Below are 19,587 nucleotides of genomic sequence, written 5' to 3' on the forward strand. Positions count from 1 at the left end.
ACCGGGACCCTGAGCTCGTGAGGAGTAGAACCAGGACCTGCATCCAGGGTCAGCCTCTGGATGGGCATCAGGGTCCAGAACAGTGAGGCCGAGTTGCTCTAGGACCCCTGTGCAGGGCGAGACTGGAAACCTCCTTTGGTCTACAGGGGGGAAGTCTGTGCTGGTGCAGGGTGGGCAGGAGCTTCCTAGAGCTCAGGGACTCCCTTTAGAGACAGGCCACAGGCCAGCGCCCTTGTCCCTCAGTATTTCGATTCACTGAGGACTGCAGACATCCAGGTCTAGCTCACTCTCAGGGTCCAGGTAGATGCTGAACAAACACAGGGCTCTGCTCTTGCTGAGGGTAATAACAAAATAGATGATCATAACTGAGGTAAAGTGCTGTGGAAATACTCAAAAGCCAGGGAAAGGGAGAGAAGGAGTGTGGGGCAGAGATGGCTCTTATCCTAGGAGGGCAGGGCTAGGCCGGGCCAGCCCCTCCACACAGGTGACCTCTGAAAAGAGACCCCAGGCAGAAGGAGATAAGGAGAGAGGTGGCCGAGGCAGGGGAAGGGCAAGTGAGCCCCAGTGACACAGCCCGCTGCAGGGTCCCACCACCTGACCAGCATCGCCAAGGACCCACCCAGGCAGCACAGGCACCAGAGCAGCTGCGCTGGCTCCTCACTCCTGCCTGGCACGCGGGACTCCCTCCTGGAGCGCTGGCCTCGGGCTGGTTTTCGTACCCACTTGCATTCCCGTGAGTGCAGTGCCCTCAGCACCTCCACCACCTCCACCCCAGCCTCCAGGACTGGATGGCCCCTCGGGCAGGGCTCAGGTGAGCCTTCACCTTGGACTGAGTTTCCTAAGGAAGGCACGAGCTGTTTCCCACCACCCTGCCCTCTGCCAGACCCCGTCTCTAGCGTGGCTCACGTGTGTGCATATGCGCGCACACACGGTGCTCTGTGGGCTTCGCTGGGGCCACAGATGTGGGGCGCTCTGCTTTTCTGCCCTTCCTGGGGCCTGTGTGCTGGGACTTTGTGGCCTCCCTGGCAGGGTGGCACAGGAGACCCGGCACAGGTTCTAGGGGTGTTGTGGCCTCAGCTCAGTCCCTACCGGGGCTGGGACCCCTGCAGGTCTTCATGCTGTGACCCCACCTGCTCCTTCTCAAGCTCCTGTTCCTCCCTGAGATCTGCAGGCGCCCTCCCTGCTCCCGCACCTCAGCGGTTGGCAGGAGACCTTGCTGGCCACTCCTCGCCTGGGACAGGACGTGGGGGGAGTTAAGTTTTGGCTCTGATGCTGAGGGCTCCTTGGAGAGACTTCACCAGGTCAGATGGGCACTGGCAGGCCTGATGCAAGGTCAGGGAGGGGAGGCGTCCAGGGCAGCTCAGAGGCAGAGCTGGATAGATGCGAGGTCCGTGGAGTTAGTGGGTAAATCATTCTCAGCGTGCATTTGGACTTTGCCTTGTCAACACTGGAAGCCACTGAAGGACTTTGATTGTGCTGAGGGTCTTAGGTGTTGCAGGGGATTAGCTCAGCAGAGATGCACACAAGAGATGGGAGGGGGCAGGGGAAGGACTAAGGCAGGTTGGCCTGTACCTGCATTGTCCTCGGTCAGGAGGGAAGGGTGACCTAAGAAGCCTGCATTCCAAAGGCCAGGCCAGCTGGGCTCAGTAGCCAGCCTGCTATGAGGGGGTGGGAAGAGCTGAGGTTCTCCACCACAAACCCTTTTAGCCTCTGCTGAGAAGGGGCCCAGCAGTCCCCCAGGGGAGGTGGTGCAGGGACCTGGCTCTTCCTGGAGGGCTGCACAGAGTTAGCGTGATTGCAGAAGGGGCGTAGGTCAAGCCTCAGGACACACGGCTTCCTTCCGTTTCATGGACTGTGGACTTGGGGCCAAGGTGAGGCAGGCGGACACAGGGTTGGCCCCTCAGGGATGGGGGAGGCACTCTCTGTACAGCCTGCCGCCATGCAAGGCCCACCTGTTCTGTACCAGGTGCCACAAGAGGCTTGGGGGTGGAGGGTTGTGCTAACTGGGATGGGGTCACCTGGGACTTGCTGCAGCAGCGGCAGAATGATGGGGTGAAGAACATGGCCCCACCCAAGCCCTGTGCACCAGCCCCTGAGGACCTCCCTCTGTCTCCCTCTGCAGTGATGGGTCATTCCCCTATGACTCTGTCCCTTGGCAGCAGAACACCAACCAGCCTCCCGGCTCCCTGTCCGTGGTCACCACGGTTTGGGGAGTGACCAACACATCGCAGAGCCAGGTAAGAGCCTGTCTTGCCCTCACCCACAGCCTCTTCCAGGCACCCCCTCATTCCTGAGGCCCCCAGGTCCCCCTGTCGTGCCAGTCCCCCTGGCTCTCCCAGGCTGTAGCTGGCACCCCTGTTTTCAGGGTACACCCAGATGCCAGCACATCTCCACCCCAGTTAGGGTCTGCACCTACCTAGGAGGGCTACAACTGAGCCCCTGTGGACTGTCCCCATCCTAGAGCCTTCCTGGGAGATTGACTTTCATTGGATGGGTTACAAGGATGTTCCCTAGCCACATTTACTCTGGTTAAATAAGCAGGAGAACTTCCTGTGTAGTCTGGGTTCTTTGACTCTAGATGCCCTTGGTCAGACTTCAGCAAAAAAGGTCATGCACTGACCTTGTGACAAGCCCTCAGTCATCCCCCTAGTCAAGCCTGTCTCCAGCTTGTTCCTTCCTCCTCCCTTCTTACTCCCTGACAGAGGGTCTCCCACCCACCCAACCTCTGTCAGCCACAGCCCCATTGGAAGGCTCAAGGCTGGTTGCCACGCTGGAGTGAGCCATTGTGCTTCTGTGTCATCTCAGGCCCCAGGAGGCCTCTTGGCCAGGTCCTCTGCCCTCCAGAGTAGCAGCCTGGGGCCTCTGTGTGCCCAACCCTCTGGGCATCCAGACCCTGTTGTAGGCCAGGGACCGAGGAGTCCAGTACTCACCACCTGCTGCAGGCCCAGCCTCACTCCCTTCTCCAGAACTGCCCAGACCTAGTGGACCTTGGTCAGAGCGTCCCCTCATCCCCCCCCCGCCCCCTGCCGCTGCCTGCTTCCCAGCCTACCCCCTTGTAAACTCTGGGAGTCCTTCTGCACCGCCACCTACTTTTCCTCTGTTGTCCTCCCCCTCTTTCCCTCTTCCTCCCTCCCCCTCTCTGTTTCTCCATTTTTGTCTCCATGCCACCTCGGGTACCAGTTTGGGGGATAACCACTCTCTTTGCTCACAGGTCCTTGGGAACCCTATGGCCAATGCCAACAACCCTATGAATCCAGGCGGCAACCCCATGGCGTCGGGCATGACCACCAGCAACCCCGGCCTCAATTCCCCGCAGTTCGCTGGGCAGCAGCAGCAGTTCTCGGCCAAGGCCGGCCCCGCCCAGCCCTACATCCAGCAGAGCGTGTATGGCCGGCCCAACTACCCCGGCAGCGGCGGCTTCGGGGCCAGGTGAGCGGGCAGCGGGGAGCTTGGCCGTATGTCCACCCTCCATCTACATGCGAGGGTTCAGTTGAATTCTCAGTGTCATGCTTCCTAGCCTGAGAAGCTTGGGCAGGGGCTGTCACTTGTCTCATTCCTGGCCGTCCCCTCAGTTGTCTGGGCTGGCCTGCAGATTCAGTGCTGTGGCAGCTGGGCCGTGTCCTGGCATAGGGACTGGTCATCTCTGAGTGGCACGCTCTTGGGCCGGCAGGAGTGGAGGGCTACTAGGTTCTCACTCTAGTGACTCTTCTCTGCCTCATATCTTTATATTGGAAGCCATCGAGAGAGCTGAACCAGGAGAGCTGCAGAGCAGCTAGAAAGGGCTCTCCCACTTGCCCAGGCTTGTTAAGCAACCAAGGAAAAGCCACTGTGTCTTGCTGGTCTGTGAAGGAAGCAGGGAACCCCAGGAAGGAGTTCCAGGGATGTTCCAGGGCAGACGCAGACAAGCAGAGGTGCCCACCCTACCCTAGCAAAACCCCCACCTTGGCTTTAACCTTCCCTGGCTCCTGTACAGACCTCAGCCCTGCTGGGTTTCTGGCCTGGGGCTGGTAGAGCAGTACAGCCTGCTGGTTAACTCAGGTGTCAGGCGCACCTGGCGCTGCATCTGCAGCTCTGCTCTCAGTGCCTGAGTGCCTTGGGCAAGTTGCTCAGGCTTGCTGGGGCCCAGCGACCCCTAGAGGACAGCTGACCAGGCGACCCAGAGCATGTGGTGAGGGTGTCACAACAGCCAGGGCTCCAGGCATAGGGACTGGTCATCTCTGAGTGGCACCATGGCTGCCAACCTCAGGAGTCCCTTGTTCCCTCTGGTCTCTGCATCTGAGTGCCTCATACACCCAACAGCTGGAGTCCAAGGCCCCGGGATAGCCCCATCCCCACCTACCCCCAGCCCCAGATTAGTCCTGAGTTCATCTTTAGGCGCAGGCAGTGTCTGACTCTTCCGTCCTTCTCCTCCCTGCAGTTACCCTGGGGGTCCCAGTGCCCCTGGCGGCATGGGCATCCCTCCACACACCAGGCCACCTGCTGATTTCACTCAGCCGGCAGCTGCTGCTGCAGCAGCTGCAGTAGCAGCAGCGGCAGCCACAGCCACTGCCACGGCCACGGCCACTGTGGCAGCATTGCAGGAGACGCAGAACAAGGACATTAACCAGTATGGACCGGTAAGGGTTCCCGCTCATCCTGCCCCAGCCTGGCCCGGACAGACAGCCTGGGAAGTCAGTCAGAGTGCAGATGCTTGTGGGGCTGTGTGTGCTGGAGAGCCGATGGTGCCAGGGTGCGCTGGGTGTTCTCTGAGGCACACAGAGACTGCGTGTTCGTATGTGAGTGTGGCAGCCTGGTTGGGTGCGGTGCGGGTATGTGGGAGCTTGAGTGTGTTCGGTGTGGGCTGGTGTGCCTGCATACGAGGAAAGAGGTTCTGTATTGCTGTCTGGCCCCCCTGTTCACCCAAGAGTAGGCTCAGTGTTGACAGATAGTCCTGTTACCAACCCGTCTCCCAGAACACTTTGGAGGCCTGGGGCGGGGCCCTGGGTAGGCCCGCTGGTGCATCTGCTACCTGTGCCAGTTCAGGAAGGCCCTGGGGTGTGAGCAGGAGGACCCCCATAGCAATGCAGGACAGGAGGTGTGGAGGTGGGGACCACATAGCGGAAGTGAAAACTGGAACTGAGTCAGACCTTGTGGACGGAGGGTGTGTCTCCATTACCCAAGGACCAGAACTTCCAGGAAAGGGGCTTCAGCCTCCATCCTCATCTGCCTCCACCCTCCAGTGCCACTCCCCATGTCCCTCCTCACCCTGCACACTCTTCCCCGTCCCCTGCCTGCTTCCCTGGAAATGCTGCCTGTGCATTGGAGTGACTGCTCCCCACCCCACTCCATAACACCCTGGAGCTGCATCTTCCCTGTGTGGCCTGCAGAGGACAGCAGTGAGCCCAGGAGGACGGGGTCCCTTGGGGCCTGGTCTCCAGCAGCAGCCACACAGGAATGTGCTCCCTCCCCTAACCCCCCTTCTTCCCTGCACTTTCAATGCATGTGGCATTTTATTCTTTTTTTTTTCTTCTTCTTCTCCCGTTGAAGGTCTGTTCCTCTTTCCAGATGGGTCCCACCCAGGCGTATAACAGCCAATTCATGAACCAGCCCGGGCCTCGGGGGCCTGCCTCCATGGGGGGCAGCATGAACCCTGCCAGCATGGCGGCTGGCATGACACCCTCGGGGATGAGCGGCCCTCCCATGGGCATGAACCAGCCCCGGCCGCCCGGCATCAGCCCCTTTGGCACGCACGGGCAGCGGATGCCCCAGCAGACCTATCCAGGCCCCCGGCCCCAGTCCCTTCCCATTCAGAGCATAAAGAGGCCATACCCCGGAGAGGTGAGTTGCAGCAGCTTGCAGGGCTGCAGAGGGCAGTGGGAGGTCTGGGCTTGAAGGTGCCAGGGCTGTGGGTGCTACCGTGGAAAGGGCACAGTTGGACCAGCAGAAAACCTGGGCCACGCAGCAGGACTCTGTGAGCTGGGGCACCTGGGGTTGAGACCTGGTTCTGCTGCTTCCCACCCAGAAGTCCTTGAGCAAGTCAGGCCCCCTCCCTGAGCCACCGTTTCTTCATTTGTAAAAGCACTTACAGTCCAGTTCACCTACTGGGCTGCCTGGGTTCCTGGCTGAGGTCATGTACAAGAAGTCCTTCTTAGTAACCAGTAGCCACTGCTGCTACTCTCTCTGTCCTGCCTCAGATGCTGCCTGGGTGACTGCGTGAAGAACAGGGGTTCACGTCCACACGAGGGCTTCCCGGCTTCCCCCTAAGAGCAAGAGCTGAGACGATGCCCTTTAAATGTGTGTGTGTGTGTGTGTGTGTGTGTGTGTGTGTGTGTGTGAGAGAGAGAGAGAGAGAGAGAGAGAGAGAGAGAGAGAGAGATCAATGATTGGCAGGCAGCTGCACAGTACTGGGACACATCTCCATCAGCCTCAGCCATGCTAGGGGCAGTGGCTGGCTCTTGGGCACACAGTCAGCTAAGGAGAGGTGCTAGGGAAGACTCAAGGAAGCAAAACCCACACCTCCTGCCTCAGGAACCCAAGACTAAAGCAGGAAAGAAACGACTTAAACCGGAACCCATAAAGGAACACTGCAGGTGGTACAGAACTCCACAGGAGGCCAGAGAAAGGGAGTCTTACCAGACCCCCAGTGACACGGGAGAACAAATTGGTAGCCACTGGCCCATCTTGGCACCACGTAAGGATTTAGTTCACCTGCAGGAGACACTGGGATTCCAGAGTCCTGAATGCTCGTGAAGCCTACCCATTTGCTCACCTCTGCAGCAGGCCCTGGCTCTCTGTCAGGTCCACTTCCTCCTCCTGCCTGGTTCCCTGCTGTGGCCTTCAGGTCGGACTTGCAGTGAGTTTCAATCCCAAAGAGCATAAGGTCCTTGAACGTCTGTGCAGCCCCCTCAGCATCTCCTCTAGCACAAGCTGGGTGACTTGGCACCAGCGGAGGTGTCCTGTGATCAAAGGGGAGCCGTTCAAAGGTTGGGAGCCGTCCTCAAACATCCAGGAGGCTGGGTCAAGGCTTGATCCCTTGGTTCAGGGAGGGGCCAGCAAAGGACCATGGACCCCCTCCCAGGCCTTGGCTGGCCTCACTCCCAGCGCAGAGCCCCCGCTATTTCTGAGCTCTCTTCTCAGTCCCCCTATGCTGACACTTGCAGTGTCCCCACTGGCTGCCCTGGGGTTGCTTCTGTGAGCTGAACCTTGGGCAGCCAGCATAAAGCAGGTAATCTCAAACGTGGCTACTGCAGAGCCCTGGTCATTAATGCTAAGCCCGCACCTGCACCGATGTGATGCCTGCCCCGGGAGAACACCCCAAGAGTTCCTGTTCATCTTTCCTGAAGAAGTTGTCGTCCTCCTGGAACACTGCTGTCCCATTACAAACTGCCTGGTCCTGGATTGCAGTGCTGGATGCTTCCACCTGTTTGGCCTGACCCCTGTGGGAAGGTTGCCCCCTCCTCACTACGGCGCCTCCACATTTGAATGATCAGCCTTAGGGCGGGCTGGAGTCAGGTCATCTGGTCCCAGATGAGGGCAGGTGCCATCCAGGTTCACATCTGCAGCAAGGAGGGTCACAGTTTCACAGAGCAGCCACCAGGTCCTGACAGTGTGCATCATGGAAGGTCCTTCAGCGCTGACCACTCGTGTGTGCCCCAAGCCCTTCATTCATTGGTTGAGCTCCTGCTTCCTGCCAGGCACTGGGGCATGGTCACCAACTGGATCTCTAAGCCAAGAGGACTGGAGAGACACTGAGACAAGAATGTCAACAGAGAAGGAAGAAGAAACCGGCGACTCCACGGGAGGTCATTTTCTGGGGGTCTGGGCTGTAGGTGGGCCTGAGCATCACCTGACTCTGGACTTGGAGAGTGGCGCTGAATCTTCTCTAAATTGCTTCTCCAGGAAGAGGTTATCTTGTCCCTTTACTGGAGAGGTCTCCCAGGCTCTGCATGGACAACTGATTGGTGATGGCCTGGAACTGAACGTGTGTGTGTTCTGCTCAGTGTGGGGTTCAGGGACAGTGCTACCCAGACTCAGCCTCAGAATAACTGGGGGTGTCAGCTTTCTGGAAGAGCATTCTATGGCTTGCATTTCCCTGTCACATTTAGGTGCACCCTGGGGAACATGGACCTGAAGCAAACACTAGGAGAGACACAGAGGGGGACTTTAGAAAGAGCCTCCTCAAAATGGCAGGACTGAGAAGCTCTGGAAGTGGCCCGAGAGTCCCAAGGGCATGTGCCTCAGGACAAATGACCATATGGAGAGGTGTCCCATGAGTTGGACAGACAGAGTATAATGTCCCCAGGTGTCGAGGCAAGAAGGGGCTCGTTAGGTTCAGCCTTTCCTCTCCACCAGGCCGGCCATTTCAGGGTAGAAGGACAGCAGGGTCCATGGTCGGGAGGTAGGCCTGGTCCCGGCATTGGAGTGAGCAGCTGGGCTACAAAACACTGGTGACCTCTCCCCTCTCCTTTTCCTGCCACCACAGCCCAACTATGGAAACCAGCAATACGGACCAAACAGCCAGTTCCCCACCCAGCCAGGCCAGTACCCCACCCCCAATCCCCCACGGCCACTCACCTCTCCCAACTACCCTGGGCAAAGGATGCCGAGCCAGCCCAGCACCGGGCAGTACCCGCCCCCCACGGTCAACATGGGGCAGTATTACAAGGTGAGTCCCACCACCTCCGGGTACCTCACTACCCTCCTAACATTCATATCCTCAACCTCACTGGTGACATTCTAGGGCTGCATGAGTCCCCCCAAGACACCAGAGGGCAGGGTGGGGGCGGTTCTGGTTTTCTGGGTATGCTCAGAGCTGTTTCAGGCCAGGAAGTCAGACTGGCCTCTCTCTCGGCTCCTGTTCTTTTGTGTGTGTGTCGCTGGGGATTGAACCCATGGCCTTGTGCCTGCAAGGCAAGCACTCTACCAACTGAGCTATATCCCCAGCCCCTTGGTTCCTGTTCTTATGGGTTTAGATGAGGCTTTCCTGCTCATAAATGGCACACACAAGATAATAACAATAAGGAAATGCCTTTTTCAAAAGAAAACTATACACTCTGACTATATTAACATTTTATTCTAAACCAACACATTATAAAACTCTTATTACAGCTGTGATCTTTTTGTTTCTTGTTACTGGGGGTTGAACCCAGGGCCCCACACATACTTGGCAAGTGCTCTACCCCTGAGCTACATTCCCAGCCTTTCTTATTTTTTATTTCGAGACAGGGTCTTACTAAATTGCTCAAGCTGGCCTCACACTTGTGACCTTCCTGCCTCAGCCTCCCAGGTAGCTGGGATTACAGACATAAGCCACTGTTCCCAGCTACACCTATAATTTTGCATCTTTTTTTTAACCTAATCTGAGTTAATAAGCATACTACCTATTGCTATAGTGTCTCTGTTACTCTCACTTTTCTTTTTCTTTTCTGTGTGGGTTTTTGGGGGGTTTTTTTTGTTTTGTTTTGTTTTGTTTTGTTTTGTTTGTTTGTATTGGTACCAGGGTTGGAACTTAGGGATGCTTAACCACAGAGCTATAACCCAGCCCTTTTTATATTTTATATTGAGATAGTTTTGCTACGTTGCTTAGGGCCTCACTAAGTTGCTGAGGCTGGCCTTGAACTTGTAATCCTCCTGCCTCAGCCTCCCAAGCCGCTAGGATTACAGGCATGTGCCATCGCGCCTGGCTCATCCTTCCTTTTCACAGTTGCCTAATACTCCAACAATCTCACCCTGATTTACTACTCTCTCCCTCTGTTGGATGTTTGTGTTATTTCTGATTTTTCACTTTTGAAATAATACTATGATAAACCTCTTAAGGCATCCAGACTTTTCCTTCCGGATTTTTATAAAATACATTCTCAGGCATGAAGAAGACGTCACTATTTTGCATTTACTTGCCAAAGAACCGTGCCAGCATACGCGGCCATCTGCCACGTGGGTTTACCATTTTTGCTCTGACTTCAGCAGCGCTTGTGTTGCTATTTTGCTGGGCTCTTTTGCTAAATTAGTCACTATGGATGGAGGGGGCAGAACACGGTCCCTGGGGGACGCCCTGCTCCGCCCTCCTTCCCGCCCAGGCAGAGCCTCCTCAGCATCCCCTTGTTCTCCAGGCAGTCTCCAGCGCCGTCAGAAGGGAGGGCGCCCCTGCCTCCTGCTCCGCTCCTACCATTGCTTCTCTTGTTTTAACAGCCAGAACAGTTTAATGGACAAAATAACACCTTCTCGGGGAGCAGCTACAGTAACTACAGCCAAGGGAATGTCAACAGGGTATGTTCCCATTGAGTCTTCAGACCTCTCACCCTCGGGCAGCAGGAGGATCCAGAGGTCCTCGCTGTGCCTGCCCAGCCTCTCTGGATGGCAGTGTCCACGGGTGGGGCATACACCTCCTGGTCATCTGCTTTGGGGCCCAGATGCCCACAGTTCTGTGTGGGTGAGCCGACGAGGATTGTGGGTCTGAGAGGGAACAAGGCGAGGACTGAGAGGAGAAGGGCTCCTGGGGACCTCCATGGGTTGGGGCTGGGCGCTGTGGCCTCAAGTCATGATGTGGGAAGGCAGCCTGGCCGGTCCCAGCTCTCCTCTCCTCCTAGGGTAGATTAGACAAGTCCCCAGTTACCCTGAGCCTCAGTGTCCCCATTTGTCAAATGGGTTTGGAAATCTGCATTCTCCTGGCACTGAAGCAGCTCATGGTGTGAGATCAGATGAAGGGTGGGGTGTACTCTTCCAGGGAGAGCGGAATCCATAGGAGACTGGTTTCCTGGGAGACTCCTCCACTAGGGGGAGTGAGTGGTCACCCTCGTGGGCCCTGGAGAATGTGGGGCTGTGTCCACAGCCAGGTCCTTTCCCTCCCTGTGACCCCATATCTTACTTGTGGTTTCTCTTCCTTCCAGCCTCCCAGGCCAGTTCCTGTGGCAAATTACCCACACTCGCCCGTTCCAGGGAACCCCACGCCCCCCATGACCCCTGGGAGCAGCATCCCTCCCTACCTGTCCCCCAGTCAAGATGTTAAACCGCCCTTCCCACCTGACATCAAGCCAAATATGAGCGCTCTGCCGCCACCCCCAGGTGAGGACCCCGCAGTCTCCTCTCCAGTCATTTTCACCTGGGAGCCCCCAGTGGGCCAGGAGTAGGGGGCTTAGAATTTGGGCTGCCCACCCACCTGGGTGGCCAAAGGCTGGGGAGGAAGCCAGGAGGAGGAGCCTAAAATTCCGGAGCAGGGAGGCCCAGGGGTCATGGGAGGGCACAGGTGGGCTCCCTGGTTCCCTGGTGTGTACTTGATCACAGCCCAGCTTGTGGGGTTCTGTGGCCCAGCCCCAAGTTCCTCTGAGCTAGCAACCCAGGCGGTTTCACGGGGGTGAGTCCCACCCAAGGCCCCAGAGCCTATGCCACTGTTCCCGTGGCAGCCTGTGGCTCATCCGGCCCCTGTCCCTCCCCAGCCAACCACAATGACGAGCTGCGGCTCACGTTCCCTGTGCGGGATGGCGTGGTGCTGGAGCCCTTCCGCCTGGAGCACAACCTGGCTGTCAGCAACCACGTGTTTCACCTGCGGCCCACGGTCCACCAGACGCTCATGTGGAGGTGAGTGTAGCGGGGCGCAGCCCAGGTGGGACGGGGGAGCTCCCACAACACCACAGACTGCCCCGGGCCCGGTGTGGCCTTGCATGGGTGGTAGCAGCAGCTTCCTGCTACCTTCACCTGTTCAGCATCATTGATTGGGCCCTGCCCTGTGTGAGGCTCTGGGGAGCTCCTGGGACACTCGCAGTGTCCCAGGGGCTGGAAGCAGTATCACTTACCCAGGTCCTGAGTGTGGGGGAGACTGCCCACCCACAAAAGTGGCTGAGAAGGAGGCTGTCCCTGGTGAGGCCCTGAGTTGGCAAGAGGGAAAAAGCAGTTAAGAATTTGAACTTGGCTCATGTGGCCAGACCCTCAAATGTAGAGATGAGGCTGGAACTGACGGGAGGCTGGGCAAGGGGCTGACCACTGGGCGGGACTGCCACTCACATGGGGAACTCAAGTATGGGGTCTAGGCGCCCCCTCCTGGGCCAGGCCCTGTGTTCACAACCTGCTGTGATCTTGGGTGGTGACATTGCTTTCCCCTTTGGCAGCTGAGGAAATAAGGCTAAAGAAGTGCTTTAAAGGGTGGGAGTTCTCAGGGCTAGCAAGTCGCAGAGCCAAGACTTGGGCCTGGGTCTCTGGATGCCAGAACCAGCCTGTACCCCTTACCCCTGGGTCCTTCATCCTCAGGCACGGCTCCCTCATGCTGCCTCCTCCTTCCTGGGACTAGACAGCTGCCCAGTGAGCATCCTGAGGGCTGGAGATGGGTCTCTGCTCTGGGCACATGCACACTTCCACACTCATAGACTTACACACTTCCACACTCACTCATAGACTTACACACCTTGTTATTGTGTGAGTGGGCATTCAGGACACAGGAGCTGGGACACTCGTTCAGGAGGGGCCAAGACTTTCCACCCATGGGCAGACCTAGGTGGGCCCTGTTTACCCATACTTCGTACCCGGGAGCCCCGTGTGGAAGGCTGCTCCCCTGATTGGCCTGGAGATGGGTGTAACCACCTCACAGTCCATCTTGTCAATAGCGTCTGTCCTTTAGGCCCTCTGTCTTTGTTGTGAGGTATTGCTATATGGGAATGGTGGGCCTCAGCGGGGGTGGGTTTTGACTGGAGACAGGATCTCCAGGATGAGCGAGGAGGTGGTCAGGCAGGGAAATGGGCAGCAGTGGGGGTCGCGTCCTGCAGGACTCAGGAGTGATGGTAGTTTGGAGGCACCAGGGTGCCTCACAGAGCTGACCTGAGCCCTGCCCCCAGGTCTGACCTGGAACTGCAGTTCAAGTGCTACCACCATGAGGACCGGCAGATGAACACCAACTGGCCCGCCTCGGTGCAGGTCAGTGTCAACGCCACGCCCCTCACCATCGAGCGTGGGGACAACAAGACCTCACACAAGCCGCTGCACCTCAAGCACGTGTGCCAGCCAGGCCGCAACACCATCCAGATCACCGTCACCGCCTGCTGCTGTGTGAGTGTGCGGCGGGGTGGGGCTCGTGGGATCCCCGGGTCCCCTCCAGCTACGTCCTGGGTTGCTGTTCCCCACCCCACAGCTGTCAGAGTGATCGAAGCCACTGTGCTCTGATCTCAGACTCAGCCTCCCCCCTCCTTTTTTTAATATTTATTTTTTAGTTGTAGTTGGACACAATATCTTTATTTTATTTATTTATTTTTTGTGGTGCTGAGGATTGAACCCAGGGCTTTGTACTTGCTAGGCAAGTGCTCTACGGCTGAGCCACAACCCCAGCTGCCGCAGTCTGGCTGGGCACAAAATCACGAGCCACTCAAGCAGGAACAAACTTTATTTCCCAAACTTCCACGAATGCCACGCACGTGGCGTTGGCTCTTGGCACCCAGCCCCAGCCTCTTCCACTTTTATACTCCACTCTGTCCACGTATCTCCACCTTACTCCTCAGGTTCCCCTGGCCACCTGCACCCCTCTTCTGTGAAGTCTGGTGCATCCCTCAAAGCCAGGGTCTGCACTCACCTCATCTGTATAAGTGTTTTATATTCTAACCACCTTTTCCCCCAGACCCACCTCCACTAAGTCCAGAGTTAACTGTCCTTCTCCACCAGCCCTGTTGTCATGGAGGGGTGTGTGCCACACTTGTGAGCACTTGTCCCTCCAGCCTAGGAGTCATTGATCTGGGACCATGACTGAGCCATGCTGTCCCAGATCGGGGCTGGCACATGGGGGTGTACTGGGGCAGCTTGCATGGGGTGAATCGCATGTGCTGCTTTCCTGGTCTCCTTGAGGACCCAGGAGAAGAGAGGCTCTGGTTCTGCGCTTGCAAGTACAGGAGCACTGAGGCCACAGAGCTGGGAGTCACAGGACTAGGGGAGCTAGGCAAGGACATTCCTCTATCAGTGTGAGGAGGCTGGGTGGACAGTCCTGGACGGTGGCCTGGAGGGGGGAAAGCCCATCGCCCTGGGACAGGAAGGGCTGAAGACGCAGGATGGGAGCAGTACGGGGTGGGGGTGGGTAGGAAGCCACTGGGTTCCATTCTGATGCCACGTGTCCCATAAGTTCTTCCACCTTGTCGACATGGAAAACAGATAGCCATGAGAGTGGTGACCCCGGCTCAGGCCCCAGACTTGCAACTAGAATACACTGACTATTCTTGGGCTTTATCCCTGGTCCTGGGGGACCCTCTCCTTGAGATGCAATACCTTGAGCTCTCAAAAGTCTGGGCCGTGGCAACAGAGGCTGTAGAAGCTACGGGTGGGGCAGGGCTGGGGACAGCGGGCGGGGACTGAGCGGGCTTCCTGCTTTCTCCTGCAGTCCCACCTCTTCGTGCTGCAGCTGGTGCACCGGCCTTCTGTGCGCTCCGTGCTGCAAGGCCTCCTCAAAAAGCGCCTCCTACCTGCAGAGCACTGCATCACAAAAAGTGAGTGGGTGTTGGGTAGGCACAGGAGTGACAGCCTGCGGCTGGGCCTGGGAGGGGGTCCTGTCCTGGGGAGAGCCCTAGGCAGTGGGGTGTAGACGGCCCCTCTTCCTCTGGTATTGCTCTTCATACTGCCACCTTGCGCCATCATCCGTTTCCGTTTCCATACTCCAGAATCAAGTGCAAAGGCGCCTGAGGGGCTTTTTTTTTTTTTGCTGACCCAGTAAATCAGAGAAGTGCCAGACGGTTTCTGAACTTTGCAGAAAGTCCCCCATTGCTAGCCAAGGCCGATCCTGTTCTGCAGAGATTGGGGAGCTGCAGGTCCCTACCTTGGGCATGAGCACTCCTACGTGTCACACTGGGAGGCTGCTATTCCTCATTGCTGGGCCGCACGACCCCTGAAAGAATGCGCTCCATTCTCCAGTGCTTGATGGGCAGGGAGGACCCAGGGTGTGTTCAGGTGTGTGTGTCGACCCGTCCCCTGGGCCCCCTCAACCACCTGTGTCTCCCACCCCACAGTCAAGCGGAACTTCAGCAGCGTGGCTGCCTCCTCGGGCAACACCACCCTCAACGGGGAGGACGGCGTGGAGCAGACAGCCATCAAGGTATCTCTGAAGTGCCCCATCACATTCCGGCGCATCCAGCTGCCTGCCCGAGGCCACGACTGCAAACACGTCCAGGTGAGCCTTCCCAGGGCAGCTCTAAGACAAGCACCTGGAGCAGGCAGGGGTGGCGAGGGGCCAGCAGGGCCTGTCTCTGAGCCCCAAGGACGCCGTCAGCAGCTTCCTTCACTTACTCCTGCAGCCATCATTTATGCTTGGGGCACCCTTTCTGCCAAGTCAGGACCTGGGTCCCCAGGGCTACAGGATCAGGGTTAGAGAGTCCTTATCCTGGCAGATGGTAGTTCTGACTGGGAATCCTGCCAGGATACCACCGCTGGCCCAGGACCTGAGAGCAGGGACACCTCTGCCTGGTGAGCTGCTGTGTCCAGGGCCTTGCCTCAAGCAGGCACTCAGGAGAGGGCATGAGGGATTGTCACAGTCCAGGTAGGCTGTGACGGGGCTCTAGGAGCATGTGGACAGTCCAGGCTGGGAGAGATTCATTGTGTAGGGACTGCTCAGGCAAGGTCTCTCAGAAGAGGGGTGAGGAGCCAGCCCATAAGGGCATGCTGAGTGGCACTGGGCCGTCACCCGGAACCCTGTGGTCAAACATGGCTGGTCCCGAGGGCTAAGCCAGGGAACAGGAGCCTCCCTCCTTCTGAGAACGTTGCGTGTGATGGATGTCCTGGTCACTTTGTTTATCTGACCAGCCGGGTGGATAGATGTGATCAGAGCTGTCCTCAGTGTCTGGGCTGGGCTAGAGGGGTGGTCAGAGTCCACACTGCCCTTGTCCTCACTGAGAGGCTTTCACAGGGCAACATGGCTGGGATGTGGGGCCAGGAAGCCATCTCAAAGGGTGTGAGGTAGGGTCAGGGGTGTGAAGGGTGCCAGGCAGAGGGACTAGGGGCTGGTTCACATGCAAACAAGTTGGTATGCCTTTCGCTGCACCCTCTGCTTGTCCCCATCCCTGGTAGGGCAGTCTTCCAAGTCTCCCCAAGGTGCACAAGGCAGCTTCTGATAGGCCTCGTCTCAACCATTTGTCTGTCTATTGTCTGTCTCCACTTCTGCAGTGCTTTGACCTGGAGTCCTATCTACAATTGAATTGTGAGCGAGGGACCTGGAGGTGTCCTGTGTGCAAGTGAGTAATGACTGTCCTGGCAGAGAATTCCCCCACGGGGCTGCAAAGGGGAGGAGCGCCCCCTCCCTTTGGCTGTCCCCCTTCTCCGGGGTACAGCCACTTTCACCTGCCAAAAAGCAAATCAGAACCAAAGCCCAGCAGAGGAGCTCGGGTTCCATGGGCTCTGCAAGAAACCTTTGTCACAGGGCCGCCTGCTGTGTAGCAGCAACAGGGGTGGGATTTGGTGGGCACGGGTGGGGCCAGGCAGCTGTGCCCCACTTCCTTGAGCCCAAGAGCTAAGGCCAAGGCCCTCCTTTCCTCTTCCAGTAAAACTGCTCTGCTCGAGGGCCTGGAGGTGGATCAGTACATGTGGGGGATCCTGAACGCCATTCAACAGTAAGTGGTCTCTGGCTGGACTGTGGCCAGTATTGGGGGACTGGGGGCGGGGAGGAGAGGGAGGTTGCAGATAGCAACGATCACGTCCCTGGTCAGACAGACAGAACCCTGACCACATCCCTGATCTCTCTGTAACTTTACCTTGGGAATTTCTGGACCTGGGGCAAATGAATGTTCCAACATGTTCTGAGGGAACAGAACTAGCCAGGGCAGGAAGCTCGCAGTACCCCCACAGCAGCTCCTTGGGTGGCAGGCCTTGAGGGCCCTAGGCCAGCCACTCATTTCCCTAGCCTCAGTCTCCACATCTCCCAGAGCTGTCAACATCCCCACCAGGCTTCCGTTCTTACAGAGTGTGGTGAAATGGGACAGGAGGCTTTGCACCCCATAGCCTTAGCTCTGATCCCCTTGTTCCCACAGCTCTGAGTTTGAAGAGGTCACCATTGACCCCACGTGCAGCTGGCGGCCAGTGCCCATCAAGTCAGACCTACACATTAAGGACGATCCTGACGGCATCCCTTCTAAGCGGTTCAAGACCATGAGCCCCAGCCAGATGATCATGCCCAACGTCATGGATATGATTGCAGCCCTGGGCCCTGGCCCATCCCCCTACCCACTCCCACCTCCCCCCGGGGGCACCAACTCCAACGACTACAGCAACCAAGGTGGGTGATGCCAGACGAGGTGGGGGAGCCCCGAGTCCAGTGGGGACACAGAAGTTCTATGCTGATAGCAGCAGGTGCAGAGGGGAAGGTGAAGAGGCAGAGGTGACATACCTCCAAACAGGAATCCTAAAATCACTGCACTTGGAGGGGAGGGCAGCCAAAGCCCAAGGCCTCAGAGCCACTCTCCTGTTGCCTCCCTCAGACCCTTCTGTGTTTTTCTGTGACATCTCTTATTGTCCCTGTCCCTCCAACTCTCCACTCTCCCAGGACAGAGTCCGGGTACCTGGATCCCTAGGGCCTTTGACTACCCAGCTCACCATCACTGGCTCTTACTCCCTGCTGGCCAGACTACACTTCACCCCTACTGCTTGCTACTTGGTCCAAAAAATATCCCACCCCAAAAATCAGAGGGTGGTATCTCCCTAACCAGGAGCCCTGATCTTAGATCCCCAGGACTGCTGGGTGATTAGCAGCCCAGAGACATTAGCCCACCTGGTTCATGTCCCATGGCTTGTTGAGGACTCCAGTGTGCCAGCATGCTGACTCTCTGAGCTTCACCATCACCATGTGGTAGAGGGTGTGGTGACTGAAGAAGCTGGACCACTGTCCCCTCTCATGTCACTTTGAGCCTGGTACATTTGGAGGCTTTGTGGACTTGGCAAAAGAACCTCTGGGCTTTGGTCTTCCCATTATGAAATATGGCCATCAGGAGGAACCACTCAGACTTGGCCTTGTGCCATGTCCCCCTTCTCCAGCTCTGCCTCTCATCCACAGTAGAGCAGCGCATGCCCCAGAATACCTTGTCCCACCAGAGGAGATGTCTTTGCTGCTCCATTGTGCAGCCCAGAAGTGTAAGGCTTGCAGGAGCCTTGCTAGCCTCCTGAGGGGCAAGGACTTGGCTTTTACCTTTACTCTCTCCATTCCTTGGGGGTGGCCATCACCGCACTGGGTGACTCCATGTCCCCATCTCATTCCTTCCCCAGGCAACAACTATCAGGGCCATGGCAATTTCGACTTCCCCCATGGGAATCCTGGCGGGACATCCATGAATGACTTCATGCACGGACCCCCCCAGCTCTCCCATCCCCCGGACATGCCAAACAACATGGCTGCCCTCGAGAAACCCCTCAGTCACCCCATGCAGGAAACTGTGAGTACCTCTTCCTTCCCCAACCCTCCCCACTGCCCGGTGGTTCAGGCCGCACTCCAGCTTGTCGGGAGCTGTCTAGGACAAGGCCCCCCTTGGGACTTTCCTGATGTTGGTACCCTGGTTCCTTCCTTGGCAAAGGGGATAACCAAGAATTGGGCCTGGTGACTCAGAAGGGAGTAAGGGGCCTGATATGGTTCATCTGCATCCGTGGACTTGACTGTTTCATCTAGAATTTGGATTTTCTGGAAATTGAGGAAGCTCCAGGCTCCTAGTTACATACACAGGATACTTGGGCGATCGCACACACACGTGCACACATACCACTACCTACTTCTCTCTCCTTCTCTTTCTTTCTGCCTCCCTCTCTCTCCCGACACCCCTTTGCACATAATTCCAGCCACCTAGAATTTGATCCCAAACCCAGGCACCTATTCCCCAAGGGTCTGAGTCTTCAGGGTGTCATTACAAAAGAGAGTGCTAGGAAATCTGACTGCCCTAGGAGTCTGTGCTCCTCATCCTGTTTCACGATGATTAACACACAGCCCAAATAGCTGGGGAAGCCTCTCTGGGGCAAGGGATCCCATGCTACCCAAGACCTACCCTTCCTGTAACCCTGACAGCAGTGGTTGGAGACCCAGCTGTCCTCAAGGTTCTCATCTAGAGAGTGCTGGATTCTCCTCTGTTTAGCAACTGTTTCCTGAGGCATGCTCTACGTCAGTTGTGTGCCAATTGAAAGCAAGACAGACCCCTGGACATGGTGGCACATACATTTAATTCCAGCCATTTAGGAGGCTGGGACAGAGGATCACACATTTAAAGCCAAACTGGACAACTTAGTGAGACCCTCTCTCAAAAGGAAATTATTAAATTATTAGCTCAGTGGTAGAGCACTTACCTAGCATGTGCGAGGCCCCTGGGTTCAATCCCCAGTACTAAAAACAGGGGCCTTGTGCTCATGGAGCACAATTTCTGGAGCCTCCACAGTGGAGGAAGAATGACTAGCGTTTTGCAGAAACTTAAGTAGCTTGACCGAGGCCTCAGTTACTCTGCTCTCTTACCTTGGGGAGGACAGGCAGTTGCCAAAGAACATACCAGCCAGTTAGAAGGTCTGGAATCTCAACAGTACATGGCAGCAGGGTTCGGGGGCACCTACATTTAATTGGTCACTCTAGTCCTCTGATCTTCTGTCACATGACCTACAAGAAAGGGGCTTCTGGCTTGTGCTGTTCCACATCCC

The 19,587-nt window shown here is 57.1% G+C and overlaps 1 protein-coding gene across 8 annotated transcripts in view; it reads left to right on the plus strand.

Moving 5' to 3' along the window:
- Positions 1-19,587, plus strand: part of ZMIZ1 (zinc finger MIZ-type containing 1) — a 175,170-nt gene that overhangs the window by 148,146 nt on the left and 7,437 nt on the right. For 7 of the 8 annotated variants that reach the window (XM_081268295.1, XM_081268299.1, XM_081268297.1 and 4 more), the window contains 15 exons: positions 2,123-2,237; positions 3,212-3,429; positions 4,418-4,616; positions 5,527-5,817; positions 8,462-8,644; positions 10,168-10,245; positions 10,866-11,040; positions 11,412-11,553; positions 12,801-13,011; positions 14,324-14,429; positions 14,946-15,106; positions 16,096-16,163; positions 16,470-16,538; positions 16,956-17,200; positions 18,184-18,350. In XM_081268295.1, the coding sequence (XP_081124421.1) occupies positions 2,123-2,237; positions 3,212-3,429; positions 4,418-4,616; positions 5,527-5,817; positions 8,462-8,644; positions 10,168-10,245; positions 10,866-11,040; positions 11,412-11,553; positions 12,801-13,011; positions 14,324-14,429; positions 14,946-15,106; positions 16,096-16,163; positions 16,470-16,538; positions 16,956-17,200; positions 18,184-18,350 (2,428 nt within the window). The remainder of the gene's footprint in view (positions 1-2,122; positions 2,238-3,211; positions 3,430-4,417; positions 4,617-5,526; positions 5,818-8,461; positions 8,645-10,167; positions 10,246-10,865; positions 11,041-11,411; positions 11,554-12,800; positions 13,012-14,323; positions 14,430-14,945; positions 15,107-16,095; positions 16,164-16,469; positions 16,539-16,955; positions 17,201-18,183; positions 18,351-19,587) is intronic. The other variant, XM_081268298.1, reaches the window with a different exon arrangement.

This window comes from Spermophilus citellus (assembly GCF_964194105.1).
Source record: "Spermophilus citellus genome assembly, chromosome: 15".
Taxonomy (NCBI): domain Eukaryota; kingdom Metazoa; phylum Chordata; class Mammalia; order Rodentia; family Sciuridae; genus Spermophilus; species Spermophilus citellus.